The sequence below is a fragment of the Thamnophis elegans genome, chromosome 4, assembly GCF_009769535.1.
Source record: "Thamnophis elegans isolate rThaEle1 chromosome 4, rThaEle1.pri, whole genome shotgun sequence".
NCBI classification, from domain to species: domain Eukaryota; kingdom Metazoa; phylum Chordata; class Lepidosauria; order Squamata; family Colubridae; genus Thamnophis; species Thamnophis elegans.
The window spans coordinates 135,738,683-135,763,883 of NC_045544.1; the positions used below are offsets into that span (position 1 = coordinate 135,738,683).

At 45.4% G+C, this 25,201-nt stretch overlaps 1 protein-coding gene across 1 annotated transcript in view; it reads right to left on the reverse strand.

Moving 5' to 3' along the window:
• The window catches only part of LOC116507919 (E3 ubiquitin-protein ligase RNFT1-like), a 36,735-nt gene extending 27,283 nt beyond the window's left edge, over positions 1–9,452 (reverse strand). Inside the window, exons 1-2 of the mRNA XM_032216334.1 lie at positions 9,269–9,452; positions 2,339–2,775 (exon numbers count right to left, since the gene is read on the reverse strand). Coding sequence (XP_032072225.1) covers positions 2,339–2,775; positions 9,269–9,336 — 505 coding nt within the window. The 5' untranslated portion in view covers positions 9,337–9,452. The remainder of the gene's footprint in view (positions 1–2,338; positions 2,776–9,268) is intronic.
• Positions 9,453–25,201: the final 15,749 nt, after the last annotated feature.

A 25,201-nucleotide genomic window follows, 5' to 3' on the forward strand; every position in this document is an offset into this window, starting at 1 on the left:
CGGTAGTTGTGAACTATCTTGAAGGATGGTGAGAGAAGGAAGACTTTGCTGCAGAGGAAATCACTGTCAATTAAATAAAAGGGTTTTATCGGGATGAGGGTTCGGCTTCGTGTCAGAACAGATAAGATCTTTTAAACAGGCAACTTATTCAAAGAGACTGCAAAGAGAGTTTTCCAGATCCTGGTTTATAAATCAAGAAACTCCCCAGAAAAGGAATTATCTTCTCTATGGCGGACAGAAGCAAAAGGGTTTAAGTCGTTAAGTGAGTTTTACCCCATTTTACAACCTTTCTTGCCACAATTAAGTGAATCAGAGCTGTTGTTATGGTAGCTAACGTGCTCAAGTACATCTGGATTCCCCATGGATTTTCCTTGTTAGACAGTCACAAAAGGGGATCACAGTACCCCGGGACACTGCAACCATCATAAATATGAGTCAGTGGCCAAGTGTCTGAATTTTGATCCTGTGACTATGGGGAGGCCGCTATGGTTGAAAGTGTGTAAAATGATAAGTACCTTTTTTAGGGTTGTTGTAACTTTGAACAGGACTAAACTGTTGGGACTCCCATAGGTTGCATTAGGCCTAAAGCCCACAATACTATGAGTAGTCCTCGACGTACGTCCCCAATTGAGCCCAAAATTTCTATTGTTAAGTGAGAGATTGTTTTTTGCCCTACTTTACAACCTCTCTTGCCACTGTTGTTCAGGGAATGAACAATGTTAAGGGAATCGGTCTTCCCCATTGACATTGCTTGTCAGAAGGTCGCAAAAGGGGATCGCATGACTCCAGGACACTGCAACAGTCATAAATATGAATCAGTTGTCAAGCATCCAAATGTCAATCACCCTCCTAGGGATGCTGCACACTTCATAACAGACGTGGGTTTCTACCAGTTCGGGCGAACCGGTAGAGGTAATTTGGCCTAGGTCACAGAACAGGCAGTGACCCAGGCTGGCCACGCCCGCAAGCCAGTTCTCTGGTCTCCACTGACGTTGCCAGCATGTTTTTTATATGGTCTTCACGCATGACAGAACAATTTACAGTGAACTACCCATGCATGAGCAATATATGTTTGATACACACTAGCGTGGCGAACCGGTACCAATGCCGTTAGGAATCTACCCCTGCTTCACAAGTGTGGAAAATGGTCATTAGTCACTTTTTTCAGTACCTTTTTCAGTTTCAAACGGTCCCTAAAAAGCTGTTGTAAGTTGAGGACTGTATAAAGTAATATTCAGGAAGTTGACTTACAACCATTGAATCTGGAATTATGCTCATAAATTGCGCCCATCCTTATATAGGACGCCGTTTCCCCACCCCTGATTTATTTTATTTTTTTTCATGGTGATGGTTAAGCAAACCTGGTTTTTGGCAGGAAGAGTCAATTGTGGTCACCTGACTGCAGGACACCTGCGAATGAGGCATGGGTGTCAACACCCAAAATGCAACCAAACAAAGCCTGTGAATCTGGGGAGGTCCGTCCTAACTTCAAATAGTCACTAAGCAGTCGGTTATAAGTCAAGAACTACCTAGACTGAGGATTGTTTAAAAGTTTTTTAAAAAGTGTTTACTGTATTTTTTCGGAGTATAAGACGCAACGGAGTATAAGACGTACCAAGATTTTGAAGAGGTAAATTTTACAAAAAGGTTTTTGCACTCTGCAGGCCTCCCAAACCCTCTGCATGCCTCATTTTTGTGAAAAAAACAGGGCATGTAGAGAGTTTGAGAAGCTTGTAAAGTGCTCCTGTGAATGGGGGTGTGGAGGGGGCGAGGAGCGGCAAAAATGAGCAAAAAATGACCCACTTTTCATTCATTTTTGCCCTCCTCAGCCCCCAGGAGCACTTTGCAGGCCTCCCAAAAGCCGATCCACGTCCATTTTTGCAAAGGGGGTGGCGGGGGTTTTGGGAGGCCAAAAATGTTGTATTCAGTGTATAAGGCGCACCAGATTTTCAACCTCTTTTTTTGGGGGGGGGGGGGGGAAGATGCGTCTTATACTTCGAAAAATACGGTAAATCCATGTCTAATTTTTAAAGCAAGTTACTGGCCTTGGGGTTGAAACACAGGATTTGAAGCATTAGAGAGGTCTCAAAATCCCCAAATCATATATCCAAATTATGAAAATCAAAGGGGTGGAGGAGATGGAAATTGAATTGGTGTGCTTCTTTTATACAGGACATCAAATTTAGCTAAGCTTCCTACCGGATTTTATTTTTTTAGGGTCCAAAACCTCCGGTCTTGAAGTCCAGACGGATCCCCACCCAATTCATTCATCACTTTCAAATAACACTTAAAACAAACAAACAGATGTTTCCAAAACACCAGTCGGTGGATACGCTACCAATGATATGTTGCACGAGAATTTTGATGGACAAAATCAAGATGTACGGGATGCTCTTGTGCAGCCACTGAAGGAGGTATTTGAGTTCCGAGAGAGAACTGTCTCTTTGTTCTTCCGCGGACGAAACCCCCGAGTGACCGCTTCTGGTTTCGCCGGGCGTCTGGCCGTGTGGCCAACTCTGAGTCCCCAACCGCGAATGTTGCCGGCAGCCAGCATTGGCCTCTGGCTCCCCAACTGCCGAGGTCATTGGATGTGAAACGTCCCCTCCGTGCTGGCAAGGTTCCTCTCCTGGAGACCGCGTGGCGTGAGGGCCCTGGCAGGGAGGGCTGTGACTATGGCCGTTGTTAAGTCCACTGTGCCGAACGTTCGAATTGGACTGCATGGTACGGAACGGGTGGTGACCTGCTTCCACGTGTTGTTTGGCGGTGTGATGATTCCTAACAGGAAGAAAGAAACGAACAGTCAGGCTCCATTTTCAGCGCGATGAAGAACCAATAGCAGAAATTTTGAATAGTTTGGAGAACTGGCAAATAGGCTGGCCCCGCCCCTGCTGCCTCCCAGCTGATCTTCTTTTATTGCTCTGAACAGGAGAATGGAGCTGGAAAGCAGGTTAGTGGGGTGGGGAGGGAATGGGGATTTTGCAGTATCCTTGCCACGCCACACCCATAAAGCCACGCCAAAAGAACCAGTAGTAATTTTTTTTGAATCCCATCACTGTTTCAGATGCCAAGCAACCCAGTTAATATTTATGACCTTTGCTGTGTCCCTGGATCATGTGATCCCCTTTTAAGACCTTCTGACAAGTAACGTCAATGGGGAGCCAGATTCACTAACAGCCATGTTCTTAACTTTTAACAACTGCAGTGATTCACTTCACAACCATGGCAAGAAAAAGTCGTAAAACGGGGCAAAACCCACTTAACAAAGATCTCGCTTAACAACTGAAAATGGACACAATTGCGGTCATAAGTCAAGGACTGCCTGGGTGAAAACCATTGCTTGAAAAGTGGCAGGTGGGAGCCTATTAACCAAGAGAATTCTTGCAATTCTCTAATCTGGGTTTTCATATGGGACTTTAATTCTTATGATTCATCATCATGAAAGCAACTTGTTGCCAGCTGGGACCCCGGCTTTTAATGTGGAGATAAACTCGGGAAATTGCCTGAAGCCGTTTTGGCGTTTACCACTGTTAGGAATATAATTCTAACGGTTGGGTTGGCAATATATAAACCATGTAACAATGTTGTACCTGTTTTCTTTAAATCATACTGTAAAATGTGATTGGTTGCTGTTTCCTCAATCGACCATAAGAGGGAGCCAGAACGACTGTTAGCTCTCTGTTTCGTTAGATGCTGATCTGATCTGATCTGAGTGAGTGTTTTGGAAGCTGGAAGTGCCGTGAGCTATTGTAAGTTTTGCAACTGTTAGCAAACTTTGAATACCGGACTGATTATATGATACTGGACTATGTTATTTGGATTATCCCTTAACTGAAAGACATTGATGACTGACTGACTTATCCGTGTAGGACTTGGACTGTTTGATGGACTCTGATACCTCTATTTCCACGAAAGTAAAAGCCTATTTAAACTGCAGTGTCTCTGTATGCTGGTTTGTGTGTTCTCCAACACAACTCTCACAACGCTTCTCTGAACGCACTCGCACTCCAACGGGGAGCTTACCTAACAACCACCTTTAATTAGGATCTGTTTTATCTACAGAAATTGATATGCTGTGAAGCACAGATTCTGGGACAGCAGCCAAAGTTAGTTGAGAAACGCAAGTTCCCCCCTTAATTGGCTGTAAAGGACATTAAGTGACAATTCCCCAGTTGGCTGGTCCTCTCTCACAGTTATTCAGCGCCGAAAAGGAGGGGAGACGAATTCCTTGGAAGAAAGGCATAAAAGTAAAGATAAATATGTAAATAAGCAAACAATTGCCAACAAGTTAATGCTGTGATGGGGAACCTATGGCTGGCATGTTGGAAGTGGCACGCAGAGCAATCTCTCTGGGTATGCAAACCATTGCCATTGCTCTTCCAGGTTTTGGCATGCCGGCCAGCTGGTCTTCACGCATGCGGGAGCGCCAGAAACCGGAAGATCAGCCGCACGGTGTGCATATGTGTGCCAGGTAAATGATTGTTCCGGTTTCCGGAGTGCCAGATGGTCTTTGTGCATGCATACGCGCCAGAAACTGGAAGAACATCTTCCTGGAGCGCGCATGCACTCTGGGCGGCTGCCTCTTCTGGTTTTGGCACCCGCTGGTGCACTCCCATTTCGCCACTCAGTGCCAAAAAGGTTTGCCAACCACTGGGCTAGTGTTATTTTTGTAATCTAAGATTTCCTGGGGAAAAGTGGGGAAGGACAAACTAGAACTCATGAGAGCAAAATCATAGAATCACACGGCTGGAAGGGACCTGGAGGTCTTCTAGCCCAGCTCAAGCAGGAGAACCTATATCATTTTAGATAAGTGACTGTCTAGACACTTCTTAAAAACATCGGTGATATTTGTATCCGGCCCACAATTTCTGGAGGCAAGCTGTGTCCACTGGTTAATTGTCCTCACTGTTAGGAAGTTTCTCCTTAATTCCAGGTTGCTTCTCTCCTTGATTAATTCCATTCATTGTTTCTGTTCCTGCCCTCAGGTGCTTTGCAGATAATTTGACCCCCTCTTCTTTATAGCAGCCCCTGAAAGACTGCAATCATGTAACCCCTAATTCTTCTTTCTCTAGACTAGCCAAACCCAAATCCTGCAGATGTTCTTCAGATGTTTAATCCTCCAGGCCTTGATCACCTTAGCTGCTATTTCTCTGAACTTTTTCCAAAGGCTCAACATTTTCTTTCTAGTACTGGTGACCAAATTGGTTGCAGTATTCCAGGTGTGGTCTTTGTTGTTGTTAGTTGTGAAGTCATGTCCGACACACCGCAACCCACTGGACCACGTTCCCTCCAGGCCTTCCTGTCCTCTACCATCCCCAGGAGTCCATTTAAGCTCACACTGACTGCTTCGGTGACTCCATCCAGCCACCTCATTCTCTGTCGTCCCTTTCTTCTTTTGCCCTCCGTCTTTCAAAGCATGAGCCTCTTCTCCAGGGAGTCCCTTCCTTCTCATTAGGTGGCCAAAGAATTTGAGGTTTCCCTCTTCAGGATCTGGCCTTCTAAAGAGCAGTCAGGGTGGATCTCCTCTAGGACGACCAGTTGGATGGCCTTGCAGTCCAAGGGACTCGCAGGAGTCTTCTCCAGCACCAGAGTTCAAAGGCCTCCATTCTTTGGCGCTCAGCCTTCCTTATGGTCCAACGTTCACAGCCATCCATTGCAACTGGGAATGTACGGCTGTGAAAATTGGACCATAAGAACGGTATGGTCTTACTTGGGTTTTAAAAAGCGGGTAGTGATATTTCTTGTGATCTTGATTCACCCCATGATTGTATTAACTTTTTGGACTGCTGCTACACACTACCAGTTCTCATTGTATCCTGGACAAATTGCGGGGGGGGGGGGGGGGGGATGTTTGATATTTTTCTGAATGATCCTGTTCACACTATAAGCCAAACTATGTGATGTGGCTTTAATTAGGATTCATTTAATTAGCCACAACTGGGTGAATTCACACAGCACACCAAGATGTCAATTAATGTGTTTATAAACCACAATCAGCAAGCCCTGACATGTTGGGAAGGGGGAACAAGCCAACATGGTAAAACCAAGATCAGACAAATTCCTGGCGAATAAAATGAACAAAATCAAGTTTTCAGGCTCTGCATGCAGAGTGTAGACAATTTAGAGCTATCCAGATGTTTTGGGCTACAACTCACATGATTTCGAGACAAATGGGAAAGGACTTTCCCCCAAATCTACATTTTAAATGCCAGGATTACTGGAAAAAAATGGCAATTTTTTAGGTTGGGAGGTGGCCAGCCACCTCCCCACCAAATTAGGGACTGAGGACATTGGTCTTATTTTAGGAAGGCAGCTGGAACAGACAGTCCTCAACTTATGACCACAAGTGGGCCGAAAATTTCCCTCGCTAAGCAAGACAGTTATGTGACTTTTGCCCCATTTACGACACGTTTATTTGTATTCATTTCTTTCGTTCATGCCCATGTTTATATTTATACTTGCTATCTTATACATGTTGACAAACTAATAAATACAAATAAATACACAAAAAATCGCATTGCAAAGCATACTTTCCTTCTGCTTGAGCAGGGGGTTGGATTAGAAGACAACAAAGGTCCCTTCCGATTCTATTACTCTGTTAGTTGTTAAGTTGAATCCCTGCAGTTGTTCAGTTATTAACATGGATGTTATGTGAATCTGGCTTCCCCACTGAGTTTGCTTGGCAGAAAGGTCACCAAAAAGTGATCCCATGACTCCAGGATACTGCAACCATCATGAGTACATGCCAGTCGCCAACCGTCTGAATTTTAATCACACGACAACAGGGAGAAAGCAACAATCGTAATTGTGATAAACAGTCATTAGTCTCCCAAAGGTGCTTTTTTTTTCAAGAGGCAACTGGAGGCTTTTGGTTTTTCTTGGAAGATTAGTTACCTGCTAATACAGATAAACCTCCAAGTGGCCTTAATGACTCTTTAAAAGGATGCAAATGACCAGCTGTCTGCAAGGAGTATAAATCCTTCCATTCCTGTTCTGACCCCCCTTCTCCGTCCAGGAACGAAGCCACAAGCAACATAAATAAGAATACTTTTAATCAGTCCAGACTCTCATTGGCTGCAAGCCCAAAATAAACAAAGAGATAAGCACTCTGGCAGTAAGTCTTACAAACCTAGGCAATGCAAACAACTCTCACAGCAAACCACTTCTCCAAGTTGGTTTCTCTGAATCGTGAACGTTGACTCCTGCAAACAGGACGTGGCACAGTCTCTTTTATAATCAGGAGAGGATCTTACTCAGCATCAGCTATGGGCAATCATCTCCTACAATTACGCAGTTGTTCCTTCCGATAGCCCTTCGATGGAGTGCATCCTGAAACAACTCACAAGTGTTTTCCTGAACACTCCCTCTGATCCAAGGCTCCGCCGCCACCTAGTGGCCAACCAGTCTCTCCTCGCCCTGCTCGGAGTCGGCACCCTGTCCAGGGTCGTCCACCTCCTCCAGGGCGACTGATAAGACCCCACGCTGTCGGAGTCTGGCGGCAGCTCAACGGCTCCTGCCGGGCCACAACACATTTCCTACCATCAGCCAGAGCTGAAGAAGCTTCTTGGGTAAAAAGTAAAACATCTTCAAGGAAAAAAAAAACAGAAATGTCCAATTGTCTCTTGAAAAAAAAAGCACCTTTGGGACTCGAAGGGGCCTCAACGACTCTAAAAAGAACCCAAATGACCAGCTGTCTGCAAGGAGGATAAATCCTTCCAATTCCCCACCATCCAGTCAGAATTGAAGAAGCTTCTCGGAATGAGAAGCGAAACCTCTTCAAAGAAAAACCGGAATGTCCGGTTGCCTCTTGAAAAAAGCACCTTTGGGACAACCGTGACCTGGATGAACTGAGAATCTCATAGACAGTCCATAAATCACTTTTTTCAATCTCGTCGTAGTTTCGAACATTCACTAAACAATGGTTGCAAGTCGAGGACTTTGTGTACTCAGCCCAGTTTTACACAACCAACAATGCATTGCAGGAGAAGGAAATTAAACTAAATCCTTTTTGGAGAAAAGGGACTAATGACTGCTCTCATTGTGACGAATAGAACACATAATAGTAATTCTCTGCATCCCCTTCAGGAAGAGGACTCAGTCCCCATCCTGTTGAAAGGCAGGGCATGACTGGTGCAACTAGAGTGGCAGGAACTACAGTACCCTAAGCATGGGCAGAGCCAGGCAGGTCCTGGCCACAAAATTCCTCTTCCCCAAAACACCATGTTGGGCCGATGATTCTCTTCCAGGCCTGGAAGCAAGTTAATGAATTGGAATATACCAAGGTCAAATAAAAGCCAGGCCACTTCCTGGTAATTTCAAGGACACATAACAGGTGGTTAGTGGGTTGTCTGAGGACTTCCATGAGGCCTAGGGGATTTCCCAGTTTAGACCAGTGTTTCCCAGGCTTGGCCTCCTTAAGAAAAGTGAAGTTCAACTCCCAGGATCTCCTAGCAGCAAGCTTTAAGATGGGAGGACTTCAACTCTCAGAAATCCACGGCCAGCTACTTTAAGATGGGTGGACTACAACTCCCACATTCCCCAGCCAGCGTGCTTTGAGCTGGATGGCTACAACTCCCACAATTCCCCAGCCAGCAAGCTTTAAGATTGGTAGACTACAACTCCCACAATTCCCCAGCCAGCAAAAGCTTTAAGATTGGTGGACTACAACTCCCCACAGTCCCCAGCCAGCAAGCTTTAGGATGGATGGACTACAACTCCCACAATACCTCAGCCAGCAAGCTTTAGATTGGTGGACTACAACTCCCACAATTCCCCAGCCAGCAAGCTTTAAGATGGTGGACTACAACTCCCACAATTCCCCAGCCAGCGCCCTTTGAGCTGGATGGACTACAACTCCCACAATTCCCCAGCCAGCAAGCTTTAAGATTGGTGGACTACAACTCCCACAATTCCCTAGCCAGCAAGCTTTAAGATGGGTGGACTACAACTCCCACAATTCCCATGCTTTAAGGTAGCTGTGGAATTTTGGGAGTTGAAGGTCCACCCGTCTTAAAAGAGCCAAGAGGGGAAAACCCAGGTTTAGATTACAGTGGGATTACCTGGTGGCCTCCCATCCGTCCGCTCTTTCCTAGCTTCCGCGATAGCCGCCTAGTCTCAGCTCTTCCCCCCACCCCTTCTCGCTCCCCCGCCTAGGCGATGATAGGAGTTGTAGTCTCCTAGCGGCCGGGACGGGGGATGCGGAGGTGGCAGCCGAGGCCTCGGACTCTTAGAGATCGCTGCTTTCCCGCCGGCGGCCCTCCCTGTCACCCACCTCTCATAGCGGGCCGGAGTTTCATGGCGAGGCCTGTCCGGACGCCCGGGCCTCGCCTCCACCGCCATGGCAGCCGCGAGGGCGACCGACCAAGCGCCAGTCTCCGACGGAGCCACCGACCAAGCGAGCGACGATCAGCTGCCTCCGACTACCGGCTCCGGGGAGGAAAGGAGTGGCCACGCCGGCTGGAGGAGGAGGAGGAGGAGGAAGCAGGCCTTAGAAAAGTGGTCGCCACGGCAACAGGGGCGGTGCTGCGGACGGGGCGGGGCTTGAGGCGTCGCCGCGGGGCGGAGCTAGGGACGTCCTGCGGAAGGGGGGGCCTGGGGAAGTATTGCATTTGGGGCCGTAGCCATAAACGTCATCGCGGCGGGCGGAGCTATGGACGTCACCGTAGTGAGAGCGGGGATGGGGACGTCACCGCGAAAGGGCGGCGCTGGGGGGGGAGGCGTTGCCGCGGGGGGCGGAGCTAGGGGTGTCCCAGCGGGGCGGGGTTATGGACTTCGCCGCAAAAAGGCCGCGGTGGGGGAGGTGTTGCGCGGGGGGCGGAGCTAGAACGTCACCGCGGGGGCGGAGTTAAGGAAGTCGCCGCGGAGGGGCGGGGCTTGTCCTGCTGTACTGTGGCTGTTTGCGCCTCGTTGGGGAAAAGTTAACGACTTAATTAATCATAAAGTAATTAATGAACCCAGAGACTTATAAGTTCATCAGTACAGGTCGTACAACCATTCGTTTAGTGACTGTTCAAAATATAGCATTACTGGAAAAAAAGTGACCACAAATAATACAATCATGTCCCGTCAAGGGGTGACCCACTTAAGGACCGTCGCGATTTATGACCATAATTCCAGCTTAATTGTCATAAATCAAGGACTACCTGATCTCGGCAGCTAGATTAGTGATGGCTAAATATTTGGGGAAGAAATTGGGATTCTTCAAGAAATGAGTGGTACAATGACATCTGGAGTATGGCAACAAATGATAAATTAACGCAAACTAAAATTAAAAAAGGATGATTAAAGTAATAATTATAATAGGGGGGATTTTGCAAAAACTGTTGGTGGAAGGCAAAGGGAATAAACCTACTTAAGAATAGATGCTGTTTTGGAGGGCATAGGGCACAATTGTATTTATAAGGGCACAATTAGTTGTGACAGAAGAAGAAAATATAGGGAAAATTGATCTGGGGGTGTGTTTTCCCCTTTTTTGTATTTAGATGTATATGTGCTATGTTTGTATTATTTGTATTTAAAATAAAAAATATTAAAAAGAAAGAACTACCTGAATCTTATTCTATAGTATGGTGGGCTTCAATGACCATTCAAATTACAACAGCATTTTTAAAAAAGGGACTTGTGACCATTTTTCACACTATACGACCATTGCAGCATCCCCAGGGTCATGTGATCAAAATTCTGGCGCTTGGCTACTGGCTCATATTTATGACGGCTGCAGGGCCCATGCGATCCCCTTTTGCGACCTTCTGACAAGCAAAGTCAATGGGGAAGCCCGAATCCCTTAGCAACCAAGTTACTAACTGAACAAATGCAGTGACCCACTTAACGACTATGGCAAGGAAGGTCATAAAATGGGGCGAAACTTACTTAACAACTGTCTGGCTTAGAATGGAAACATTGGGCTGAATTGTGGTTGTATGTCAAGGATCACCTGTTATTTCCCATTGATATTTTTCCCCACCAATAACACAGGTTTTCACTGAGACAGATAAACCAGGTGGATCTACTGGATTATGGATCCTTTGCCCCATCTCTGATATTTGCTGTGGTGGTTAGTTGCGAAGTTGTGTCCGACCCATCACAACTCCATGGACAACGTTCCTCCAGGCCTTCCTGTCCTCTACCATCCTCCGGAGTCCATTTAAGCTCACGCTGACTGCTTCAATGAGTCCATCCAGCCATCTCCTCTCTGTCGTCCCCTTCTTCTTTTCCCCTCCATCTCTCCCAGCATGAGGCTCTTCTCCAGGGAGTCCTTCCTTCTCCTTAGGTGGCCAAAGCATTTGAGTTTCCTCTTTAGGATCTGGCCTTCTAAAGAACATTCAGGGTGGATCTCCTCTAGGACTGACCGGTTGGATGGCCTTGCAGTCCAAGGGACTCAATGCAGGAGTCTTCTTCTCCAGCACCAGAGTTCAAAAGCCTCCATTCTTTGGCACTCAACCTTTCTTATGGTCCAACTTTCACAGCCATCCATTGCAATGGGAAAAACCACAGCCTTGACTAGACACACTTTTTGTTGGCAGGGGGATGTCTCTGCTTTTTAAGTAGGCGGTCTAGATTTTGCCACAGCTTTCCTCCACAGGATATTACAGTTGTTTTTAAGAATGATGGATAGAAATCTGCAAGACTTGCCACTTCCTTGCCATATGTGTTCTGCAATAATTAAAATTTGCATTTGGGCCTGTCCTGCTGTTTTCAAATTGACTCAGTGTTATGGGGAAAATCTGAAAAATGATGTTCCGTAAAGTTCTGCTGGAGATGGGAAACAAAAAAAATTAAAGTATTAGCAGGCTTTGTCTTTTAACTGCCACCCAAACAGAATACTTTGCCTGTGGGGAAAAAAACATTTATTTTTATTTCATTTTAATACAGATTGTCCTCAGCTTACGACCACAATTGACCCGGAAATTTATGTTTGCTAAGCGAGACATTTGTTAAGTGACTTTGCCCCATTTCTTGCCACTCTTGTTAAGTGAATCACTTCAATGGTTAAGTTAGACACACAGTGATCTGGTTTCCCCATTGACGTTGTTTATCAGTCATAAAAGGGGATTACGTGACCCCCTCCTCGAGTCAGTGCGACTGTCATAAATATGAGCCACTTGCCAAACTTTGAATTGTGATCAAGTGGCTACAGGGTTACTGCAATGGTCATCGGTGTAAAAAAGGTTCCTAAGTCACTTTTTTCAGTGATGTTGTAACTTACAACAGTCAATAATGAACTGTTGTAAGTCGAGGACTACCTGTAATATCAGTGGGCCAGAGCAAGTAGAAGGGAGATGCAGGAATTGCCCCCCCCCCCAAAAAAAAGTAAAAATAAAAATATCAGTCTGCATTCCTTTCGCATCAACCCATTCAATACAATACAATAGCAGAGTTGAAGGATCTTGAGGTCTCTAGTCCAACCCCCTGCCTAGGCAGGAAACCCTATACCGTTTCAGACAAATGGCTATCCAACTCTTCTTAAAGACTTCCAATGTTGGGGCATTCACAACTTCTGGAGGCAACTTCTGTTCCACTAGATTAATTGTTCTAACAGTCAGGAATTTCTCCTCAGTTCTAAGTTGCTTCTCTCCTTGATTAGTTTCCACCCATTGCTTCTTGTCCTGCCCTCAAGTGCCTTGGAGAATAGTTTGACTCTCTCTTCTTTGTGGCAACCCTGAGATATTGGAAGACTGCTATCATGTCCAATTGTCTGAGATTGGACAACCATGTTGTCTGAAATGGTAGACGGTTTCTTGCTTGAGCAGGGGGCTGGACTAGAAGACCTTCCAACTCTATTACATTCCAGTCCAGTCCAGTCTATTCACATTCCATTATCCTATCTTTTCTTTTCTATTCTATCACATTCTTCTCTTCTCTTCCCATCTCTTCCCATCCATCCCATTCTGAATGGTATAGGGTTTCCCTCCTGAGCATGGGGTTGGACTAGAAAACCTCTAAGATCCCTTCCAACTCTTCTAGATTGATCTCAACCCTAAAATCGCAAGTGAAAGCATTGACAAGAATTCAACGGTTGTGGCTGCAAAGTATTTTTTTATTTTAGAGCATTCACACCATAGAATTAGGGACCCGCAACGTCTTAAGTGTGGTGTGAGTGTCTCTAATTCCTGTGGCATATGTAGCATTTTTCCGAAATTCAATTTGGCTGGTTGTGGTTGCCGTCATTCTCTCAAACTTGGGAGCTCTTCACCTCCGAGGCGTTGTAAATATTTTGAACAGGAAGACAAAGATTTCCATTCTGGAGTAAACACAGATTGTAAGGAAACTGGTTGATGGGAGAAGAAACAAGTGAAAGACCAAAAAATCCACAGAAGAAACAGAGGAGAAGTGGAAGATATCCAGGGAAATTCGCATACGGAGGGTTAAAACAAACAAAGTGCTTAAAAAACGAGTAAAACAATTTAGTAAAGAAAATAAAAACTAAGACATAGAATATATATGCCTTTATAGAACAGACAGTCCTCAAGGTACAACCACAACTGAGCCCCAAATTTATGTCCTTAAGTGAGGCAAGTGAATTTTACCCCAGTTTAAGACCTTTCTTGCCACTGTTATTAAGTGAACCACTGCAGTTGTTAAGTTAGTGACACAGTTGTTAAGTAATCTCTGCTTCCCCCTTGTCAGAAATTTGCAAAAGGGGATCATGTGACCCTGGGATGCTGCACCCATCATAAGTACATGCCGGTTGCCATGTTTTTGATTTTTGATCACATGACCTTGGGGATACTGGTGTCAGGGTAGTGATTTAAGAGTGACTAGCTGATGCAATTATGCAATGATGTAATGATGGGAATGAGTCAGCAAGGTTTTGGGCTGTTATTCCTTTAAGAGCCTGTATAATAAGAAGAGGCCCTGTTAGGGCATTTCTCTCTCTCACTGTGTGTTCTTCTTTGCTGTAATTGCTGCTTGTTGACCTCTGCCTATAGTATGTGTATGTATAGTATATATTCTTTCTTTTGTAGATAAAACCACTATTATTACAATCTCTGTTTGCTATCATTGCTCTTGGGTTGCTTCATGTAGTAAATTCTACTCTACTCTACTCTACTCTACCCTATCCTACCCTACCCTACCCTGGTTCACCGACAAAAGGACCGCCCGACAAAAGGGCGCCTGACTAAACCGTGACATAACCGCGAGTTCTAAACCGCACCGACAGAAGCGTGCTCTAAACCTAACCCTAACCCTAAACCTAACCCTAACCCTAACCCTAAACCTGACCCTGACCCTGACCCTGACCCTGACCCTAACCCTAACCCTAACCCTAACCCTAACCCTTACCTTAACTTAAATCACACTTCTGTCGGCGCGCTGTTGTCGGCATGCTGTTGTCGGCACATTGATGACGTTGTGGTTTTGTCACCCGCGGTTTTGTCGGCGTGCTTTTGTCATGCGCACATTTGTCGGGTCACGCCCTAACCTACCTACTTTATATTCTACTCTACTCTACTCTACTCTACTCTACTCTACTCTACTCTACTCTACTCTACTCTACTCTACTCTACTCTACTCAATATTATATTCTATTCTACTCTACTCTACTCTGTTCATATTCTGTTTCCTTGATGTTTCCCCATTTTTTTCCGAAATAGACATGCAGGAGCAGCTTATAAACACAAGGGGGAGCAACTGTACCTCAGGCTGCCACAGCCCACCCTTTGATTGATGATATGTGAATTTCGAATTTCCATCCGGAATTGCTATAAGAGAAAGGAGAAATTTTTTGTTTGTTGGTTTGTTTGTTTGTTCTCCACCGGCCTTCCGCCTAAAGCCCCACACAGGAGGTGAAGCAGACCCCCCAGTCGGAATTTCTGCTCCCTCTGACCCACACAAAAAGATCTCGAGGGGGAGACTCTCTGCAGCAACACAAGTGTTCATTGCACGTATCCAGCCCAGGGGCCGTCGTTTGAGGGCCCCTGATTTAGTGCAATATTAAAAAAACGCAAATAGTTTTTCTGCGGACCACCAAAATTTTCTCACGGACCAACCAGTTGGTGATCGCTGATCTATGGAGATGCCCAGTCCTCCAGCTCATGGTGGTCCTAAAGGTGTTTTTTTTCAAAAGGCGACTATGCTTTCTTTGTTTTTCCTTGAAGACGTTTCGCTTCTCCACCCAAGAAGCTTCTTCGCTTCTGAATGAATGGGGGAGAATAGAAGAAGAAGAAGAAGAACTGAGGAAGATGCTTCTTGGATGAGAAGTGAAACATCTTCAAGGAAAAAACAAAGAAAGTCCAGTTGCTTTTTTGGGGGGAGGGAGGAGGGAAAGGACTTTTCAGTATTGGTTGCCACGATGTAGAAAAGATGCGGGGACTCTAGAAAGAGTTCAGAGAAGAGCAAGAAGATGATTAGGGGATTGGAGACTAAAACATATGAAGAACGGTTGCAGGAACTGGGTAGGTCTAGCTTAATAGAAAGAAGGACTAGGTGTACCTTACCCAATAGTAGTAACTGTGAGAGGGATCTTGGAGTCCTAGTGGACAACTATTTAAATAGGAGCCAGCCGTGTGCAGCAGCTGCCAAAAAAGCTAACACAGTTCTAGGCTGCATAAACAGAGAGATAGAATCAAGATCACGTGAAGTTAATATCACTTTACAAGGCTTGGTAAGGCCACACTTGGAATACGGCATCCAGTTTTGGTCACCACGATGTAGAAAAAGATGTGGCGACTCTAGAAGAGTGCAGAGAAGAGCAAGCGCGGTTTTGTCGTGCCACGGTGCTAATCAGGCTGTTTGCTGCAAGGAGGTAAGTCAGTAACTATAAATGCCTATAGAATGCTCAAATTGGTTAGACTTATTTTTAAAGACTGCTTTACTATTATTCTAGACAACTTAACAAAATGAAGAAGCTTTTTAAAACAAATGCTTGATCGGAAGAGGCCCAGTGCTATTGTATCTTCTTTTGAATAGCAGAGAATAACGTATACTTCCAGAAAGCACATCAATTTTAACAACATCTGTACAAGTATAGTCTGAAATGTAGCAATATAGACAAACAGTGTATATTGTCTGTGCTGTTTGTTGCAAGGAGGCAAATTGCTAGGAGGCAGAGGTAGATATTTTCCCCTTGTTTGCCTTCCCAAAAGCTAGGTGTGTCTTATACTTTGGAGCGTCTTATATTCTGAAAACTATGGTAAGTTCACATTTTTCATACCTTTCCTTCTAGAGATAATAAGAAGCCAATCTTTATCCTTTTTTTCACGCCCACAGTCATTTTTGGCCAACTTGCTCCAAATTATCGAGATGACGATCGCTTATGAGAATGTTTTACCATGTTTTCTCCAAAATAAGACAAGGCTTTATTTTCTTTTGACCCACGAAATAAGTACTTGGCCTTATTTTTGGGGCAGTCTTATTATTTTGAGGTGCAGGAGACTGCGAACATGGGTCACCTCATCGCTGCTGCCTATGTTGCAATATTTTTCAGGAAGGGGCTTATTTTGTGGGGAAGTCTTATTTTAGCGCATGCACTCAAAAGCCCGATTGGGCTTATTATCCGGGGAGGTCTTATTTGGGGGGAAACAGGGTATTATTTGTTTAATAGAACACAGCAAGTTGCAGAAGATGGCCAAGTTTTGTTTCTCTCAGCAAAATATTGCTGGAGATCAGAGGTGGATTCCTACCAGTTGCACCAGTTTGGTAGAATCGGTTCATCAATCTACCGAACCGGTTAGAAGAGGTTCTACCACAAAGCAGGCCACACCTAGAGAAGAGGTTCCAAATTTTTTGAAACCCACCAACTGACACACACACACCACACACACACACACACACCACAACACACACACCAGACTCACACAGAGAGAGAAAGCGGAAGAAAGGAAGAAAGAAAAAAAGAAAAGAAAAAAGAATTCATCACTCAGGCTGGGGGTGAAAATTTACACCCCTCAGACAGGGCCTTGCAACTTGGAGTCCTCCTGGACCCACAGCTGACCTTAGAACATCATTTGTCGGCCCACGTTTACACCTATCCTCCACGAGCTGCACTGGCTACCGATCAGTCCTCCGGATACGCTTCAAAGTGCTAGTCGTAACTTATAAAGCCCTTCATGGTATTGGACCTGGGTACTTGAGAGACCGCCTGCTGCCAATTACCTCCCATAGACCCGTTAGATCGCACAGGGTTGGCCTCCTCCGGGTTCTGTCTACCAGCCAATGCCACCTGGCTATTACCCGGGGGAGGGCCTTCTCTGTGGCAGCTCCGGCCCTCTGTAACGAACTCCCCGCAGAGATTCAGACCCTCACCTCTCTCCAGGCCTTCCGAAAAGCCGTCAAAACCTGGCTTTGCCGGCAGGCCTGGGGTTGATGAGTTCCCCTCCCCTCCATCGACCTGTATGGTTGTGTGATTCTTGGCTATTTTAACTACTTGTATTGTGTTCTATGTTCCCCTTTTCCCCCTTTGAGTTGTTCACTGCCCTGAGTCCCTCCCGGAGAAGGGCGCATACAAATAAAATAAATCTAAATCTAAATCTAAAAAAGAAAGAAAAAGTGAGAGAGACTAAAGAAAAAAAGGAAAAAGGGACAGAGAGATAAAAGGAAGGAGAGAGAGAGAGAGAGAGAAAACACATGGCCAGCAAGCCACTCCCACCAGATCACATGGCCAGCAAGCCACTCCTATAAAAGAGGCCACACCCACAGAGTAGGTTCGAAAACATTTTGAAACCCACCACTGCTGGAGATATTATGTCTCACAGCTGCTGGGATCTCACAGTCCTACTGTCGAAGGCTGCGATATGGGGTTAAACAAATGACTAGATCTCCCCAAGTATTGCATCGGCAAAAGTACAAAACAACAACAAAAACAAACAACAAACAAAAGTAACACTTACCCAATGTTCATTCGGGATGTGTGTGCATGTTCACACCAATTTCATCAAAATCTGTGGTTGTCGAGCTGGGAGCCCCCAAGACCACTTGACATGGAATGACCCTGCTTTCTATCTCTAAAAAACATGTTTCTCCATTTCTCCTTTAAATAAATATAATATTTTGCCTTTTTAATATTTCCCAAAATATTATGTCAGGGTTCCAAAATAGCAATCCAAAAGTAAATCAGAGTCCAAGGCAAAGTATTGCTCAAAGTTCCAATTGATGAGAGAGCCATGTTGGCACATCTGGGGAAACCCGAATTTGAAAGCTTCCAGGGTTTCCCCACCAATTGAAAGTTCAAGATCTTGCCCCCACACCCACAAGCCCATCCCATGGTCCAATCTCCCACTGCCATGCTGGCAGTTCCACCCATCCAGTTCTGGTCAAGTGCAGAGGTGCAAAGACAAAAGATGACCTTGGCTTCTAGAAAGAATGTTGTTATGGCTACACAGCATCTAACTCCATACAATCCCACCTCCCATATTCCCACCATAGAAAATGCATAGTAGAATATAGAAAATGTGGCAGGCCAAAGATCCAAAAGAAAAGATGCTGCAGGCCTGACAATTTCATTCTTTGGGGAGGGGGGGGGGTGTTCCCACACCTTGAAGATATTCCACTTCTCGTCCAGAAGCGTCCTCAGTTCTTTGGTTCCATTCTCCACCATTCAGTCAGAACCGAGGAAGCTTCTTGGACGAGAAGCAAAAGATCTTCAGGGAAAAACAAAGAAAGCCCAGTTGCGTCTTGAAGAAAAAGGGCCTTTGGGACGACTTCGCCGTTGATGAATATTTTATGTTGGGGAATTAAATAGGCTTGTTTTGCGCTGCCTGCAGAAAAGGAGTGTTCGCTTCCTCCCTTAATAGAAATCCCTGACTCCATTGCTTCAACTGTTATTTGTTTGTTTGATTCTATATTTTTTATAGTAGGTTGCAAGATAACTTTAATGAGCAATAGTAATTAAAATGAGAATTTTGCCCCCAATGGTTGCTGCAATTCTCCCGCTCTCCTCCAAGCCCCGAGGAAGGAAGAACTAAATCACGAAAAACCACTAATTAGTGCAATCTGCATACGCAGACCACTTGTGGCTCAGTGGAAGATGGAGAGCACATTTTCCCTTTGATCGATGTGAATATAAGGAAAACATTAAGAAGAAAGTGTCGCTGTTTGCTGTTTTATGGAGTGGAGATGGCATTTTTCAAAGAGAGGTTCAAAGGCGTGTGGTGGTTGCAGGAACTGGGTATGTCTAGTCTTATGAAAAGAAGGACTAGAGGAGACAAGATAGCAGTCTTCCAATATCTCAGAGGTTTTCCCAAAGAAGAGGGAGTCAAACTATTCTCCAAGGCACCTGAGGGCAGGAGAAGAAGCAATGGGTGGAAACTAATCAAGGAAAAAGCAACTTAGAACTGAGGAGAAATTCCCTGACAGTGAGAACAATTAATCAGTGGAACTACTTGCCTCCAGAAGTTGTGAATGCCCCAACACTGGAAGACTTTAAGAAGAGATTGGATAACCATTTGTCTGAAGTGGTGCAGGGTTTCCTGCCTAGGCAGGGGGTTGGACTAGAAGACCTCCAAGGTCTCCTCCAACTTTGCTATTCTATTCTATGAAAAGAGTAAGGTTCTACATTTAGGCAAGAAAAAAGAAATGCACAGGTACAGTATAGGTGGTACCTTGCTTATAGTAGTAACTGTGAGAGGGATCTTGGAGTCCTAGTGGACGACCATTTAAATAGGAGCCAGCCGTGTGCAGCAGCTGCCAAAAAAGCAACACAGTTCTAGGCTGCATAAACAGAGGGATAGAATCAAGATCACATGAAGGGTTAATACCACTTTATAAGGCCTTGGTAAGGCTACACTTGGAATACGGCATCCAGCTTTTGTTTCCACGATGTAGAAAAGATGTGGTAGACTCTAGAAAGAGTGCAGAGAAGAGCAACAAAGAGGATTAGGGGACTGGAGATTAAAACATATGAAAAACGGTTGAAGGAACTGGGTATGTCTAGTTTAATGAAAAGAAGGACTAGGGAGACATGATAGCAGTCTTCCAATATCTCAGGGGCTGCCACAAAGAAGAGGGAGTCAAGCTATTGTCCAAAGCACCTAAAGGCAGGACAAGAGCAATGGGTGGAAACTAATCAAGGAGAGAAGCAACCTAGAACTAAGGAGAAGTTTCTTAACAGTGAGGACAATTAACCAGTGGAACAGAAGTTGCCTCCAGAAGTTGTGAATGCCCAACATTGGAAGTCTTTAAGAAGATGTTGGATAGCCATTTGTCTGAAACGGTATAGGGTTTCTTGCCTAGGCAGGGGGTTGGGACAGAAGACCTCCAAGATCCCTTCCAACTCTGCTATTGTATGTTTTATTCCATTCCAATTCCATTCTATTCTATTTATTCTATTCTATTCTATTCTATCTATTCTATGAGTGGCCACAATGCAAACCCCTTTCTTTGAAAATTCTCTCTTGATTCAGGTAGTCCTCAAATTATAGAAGAAGAAGCAAATGACCATCAGCAAGGTGGGGACTCAGTTACATGTCGTCCTCGACATACAACCATTTGTTCAGTGACCGTTTCAAGTTACAATGGCATTGAAAAAAGCGACTCATGACCGTTTTTCACACTGTTCACTCTTAAATGCCGGCTGCCAGAAGTTTGCCAGTTCGAACCCACCCGGTTCAAGGTTGACTCAGCCTTCCGTCCTTCCGAGGTGGGTAAAATGAGGACCCAGATTGTTGAGGGCAAGAGGCTGACTCTGTAAACAGCTTAGTGGGGACTGTAAGCACTGTGAAGCGGTATATAAGCTAAGTGCTATTGCTATTGCAGGAAACTCTACCCACTGCCAGGAGTTCGATTCTGACCGGCTCAAGGTTGACTCGACTTTCCATCTTTCCGAAGTGGATAAAATGAGGACCCAGATTGTTGGGGCAAGAGGCTGACTCTGTAAACTGCTTAGAGAGGGATGTAAAGCACTATAAAGTGGTATATAAGTCTAAGTGCAATTGCTATTGCAGTCTAACTGTCCCCAAAGTAAGGAGTTCGATCCTGCCCAGCTCAAGGTTGATTCAGCCTTCCTTCCTTCCTTCCTTCCTTCCTTCCTTCCTTCCCTCCTTCTTCCTTCCTTCCTTCCTTCCTTCCTTCCTTCCTTCCTTCCTTCCTGTGTAGTGGTTAGAATGCAGTATTGCAGGCTAACTCTGCTGACTGCCAGTAGTTTAATCCTGACCAGCTCAAGATTGACTCAGCCTTCCGAGGTGGGTAAAATGAGGACCCAGATTGTTGGGGGCAAGAGGCTGACTCTGTAAGCCACTTGGAGAGGGATGTAAAGCACTGTAAAGCGGTGTATAAATCTAAGTGCTATTGCTCTATTAATGTTTATTGCAGCATCCCTCTGGACGCATGATCAAAATTCGGACACATGGCAACTAGTTCATACTTATGATGGTTGCAATGTCCCCGGGGTGGTGGTGGTAGTGGTGGTGTCACATCATCCTCTTTTGCGACCTTCCAACAAAAATCAATGGGAAAACCAGACTCACTTTACAACCGTGTTACAAAAGAACCTCAGTGGTTCACTTAACAACAGTGATAAGAAAAGGTTGTAAACTGGAACAAAATTCCCTGAACAGCTGTCTTGCTTAGCAACAGAAATTTTGGGCTCAATTGGGGTCGTAAGTCGAGGAATATCCTCTACAGTCTGTTAGGTTGAGCATTAGAACTCTGTTCCTTTTAACATCCGTTCCCATCCAATAAATATATTCCCTTTCGCAAAATGATCCCTCTGCGAAATAATTATAGGCTAATTTCTCTCTGCTTTATAATGCACTGCCGCGGTTGAATAATGTTTGGAAACAAATCAAGAGGTTTAATTAAAACTCAAAAGCTATTTATTGTGAGAATACTGCAAAACAATAGAGAATACAGGTAGTCCTTGACTTACAACAGTTCATTTAGTGACTGTTCAAAGTTACAACCGCACTGAAAAAAAAGGGACTTTGGGCCATTTTTCACAGTTATGATTTTTGCAGCATCCCCATGGTCACGTGATCCAAATTCGGGCGCCTGGCAACCAACTCCTGTTTATGACCATTGCCATGTCCCAAGGTCACGTGATCCTCTTTTACGACCAGAGTCAATGGGGAAGCCAGTGTCAGGCCTGCAATTATATTCCTTTTAGAATTTTGGCCTGCCACACTTTCTCTTATTTCATTACGCTGTTTCTTTAGTATAGTTGATGGGAGGGGGGAATAGACAGGAGTGAGATTGTGGAATGTATTGTTTTCATTCTTTACTAGAAGCCAAGGTCATCCTTTGTCTCCACACCAGTACACCTGACCGGAAGCAGCTGGGTGTGGATGCCAGCGTGGAAGAAGAAGATTGGACCATGTGATGGATTGTGGGTGTGGGGACAAGATCATGAACTTTTAACTGGGTGGAATTCTGATGTCATTTCCAGATTTGGGATTCCATAGCATGATGCCAACATGTCTGTCTTATTAAATTGGAAACTTAAGGTTAGATCTGCCTTGGACTCTGATTTAATTCTGCATGATATTTGGAACGCTGACAGCCAGATTTACTTAACAACCGAGTGGCTAACTGGGCGGTGGGTTTCACATTTTGTTACCACAGGTTTGCTCTGTGCATGCCCACCCACTTCATGCAAATCCTTGTGCATGCGCTTTGATGACGCACGTGCCTTCCATGCACGCACCCGGCCTCAAAAACGTGCCTAGATATGATGGCATAGAGTCAGGGTGGGTGGGCAGGCCCACTTGTGATTTCCGCTATCGGTTCAGGTGAACTGCTCCGAACCGGCTGAATACCACTTCTGGATTAATTTATCAAGTGCAGTGATTTGCTTAACAACAAAGGCAACCCACCCCCCATGTAACAAATGTCCCACTTGGCAACAGAGATGTTGGGCTCAATTGTGGACGTTAAGTCGAGGACTACCTGTACCACTCTTTACAACGAAACATCCCATAATATATCTTTGTGATTCCCTTCTTCTTTTACTCCAATCCTGTTAACAGAGTAAAAGATCAGCCAGTTCGTATTTTCATCGGTGCACTTGGAAGGCGGGTCCATAGTACAGGTGGTCCTTGGTGTCGACTTCGCAAAGCACGCTCTCGAGTTGCCATAGGAAAGCGGGGATGGGAAACCGATGAAACGGCATGGCAGCAAAAGACAGATGCACATTCCAGACTTATCTCTCTCAAGGCTGTATCCCAGGGTTACTTACAGCGGTTGGAGGGGAGAGATCTCTACAATCCGGCAAAATTGCCCCGATGGTGAATGTGATTGATGACACAACTTGGGGGGGAGCGGGGAAACATGATCATTATTGGGGCCGTAAATTACATGGGGTCAGAGCTGGCTTCACTTGGGAACATGCAGACGTGAAGCTCCTAATAAATAAATGGGTTTCTTTTGAAGCTTGGCTCGAGGTTCATGATTTAATTAGGGCATCGGAACCCCGACACTTGACTTATGACTGGTTGTTTACTGACCATTTGAAGGCCCAATGGACCTATTGCTCTCCTAAAAGAATGAAATATTTTGAGAACTATTTAAAAGGCAGAATAAAATATTTCCCCTAGAAGAGAAATAAAAATGTTAAGATTAAGATTTAGTTTATTTGTATGCCGCCCTTCTCCGGGAGGGACTCAGGGTGGCGAACAACTCAAAGGGGAAAGGGGATACAGGGAGATAGAAACTCAGAGATCCAGCTCCCTCCCACCAGCAGATATTTTGTGCCCATTGAGAAAGACTGGGCCAGCCTATCCCAAAACTTCAGTGCCAGGGTAATGGGATTAAGACATGACGCTTCAGGACATAATAGGATTAACCCACTACCACCTAACAGCAGAGCTCACCACATTGCACAATCTCCTATGGACATTGCATCACACCCCCACCCAAACTTCAACCAAACTTAGCTCAGACAACCAATAGAGGCAGCTACGACCCCTACAAACAAATGGAATACATGTTCTTGCACAGGAACAGGAAGCTCAAGTGCAAAGCCCAAGAGAAAGTATAAAAGCCACTCACTCTCAACTCCCTGTCGTCACCTGCAAATGTGCTTGGTGGTTCTGCTTCATCGATAAATGGACCCTCTTTCCAATCAGCCTCCAGCCTCCATTTTGTCTCCAGTCCCTTTCTCCTGGCTTGTAACTGAACCAGACGGATATTTCTCCCAACATGTCTATGGAGCTTCTCAATCATCCAGGTTACGGTTTTCCCAAACGTGCTTTTCAACAGGAACTGGACTTTGATTTTTCTTTGAGATTGAACAACCGTTTGTCTGAAATGGTATAGGCTCTCCTGCTTGAGCAGGGGATTGGACTAGAAGGTCCCTCCCAACTCTGGTTTCCAACCTCCCCCCTGGATTTCTCCCTTCCTCTCAAATAACTCTTAGCTTTTGTCTCACCTTAAATCTCTGACTCATTTTTAAAAATCTCTTTACGTTGCCTCCTTAACAGAGGTGGAATTCAGCCGGTTCGGATCGGTTCGAGAGAACTGGTCACTCCAACGATCAGCTGGCCCCGCCCAACCATCCCTGCCCTATCCCGTCCTTTGTTTCCTGCTTTCTATCTCATCTCAATCGTATGGCAGAGCTGATTCTCCCCCGCTCCCCCGGCTGTTTTCCTTACTGTTGCTGACTTGGAAGGTAAGCAGCTGAGCTTCTAAATGCTCCATTTTCAGCACTGCGCACGCAAAACACACATACTCTCAAAGTGCGCACTCATCGAACTGATTGTTAAACCAGCAGCATCCCACCACTGCTCCTTAAACTTGTCTCTTTGGGTCAAGCTTACTCAGCGCCAATGGTGGGTTCCTACCGGTTGGGACCGGTTCAGCCAAACTGTTAGTGGTTTGGCCTGCCACGCCAGTGATGGGATATGACTGGCGTACACAGGCGTACCGGTGCCTGCTGGGAGCACCAGGTACCGTTCTGGTATGGTGCTCCGGAGAGCTCACCTGCCCGTCTGCGCTCCTTACTGCTATTTGAGCCGATCGGGGCTTTTGCACACGTGCACGGATGGCTGCGCGATGCTCCGCCAAGCAGCTGGAGCGTTGCAGGCAGTAAGTGTGCACGCATTCACGTGGTGGACACTGGGCCCCGTTGTAGCAGACCGGTTGCAACGGGATCCGGGACCCACCATTGTGCCATGCCCACCTACCAGTTCTCTGGGCAGCCCAGTAGGTGGCGCCATCTTGTTTTTTGCTTCTGCACATGCGCAGAACAATTTTTATTGCACGCCCCCAAGAGAACCGGGTGTAGTACCTGCCGGAACCCACCCGTGGTCGGCACCTTGCCTAACGATCTGGATTT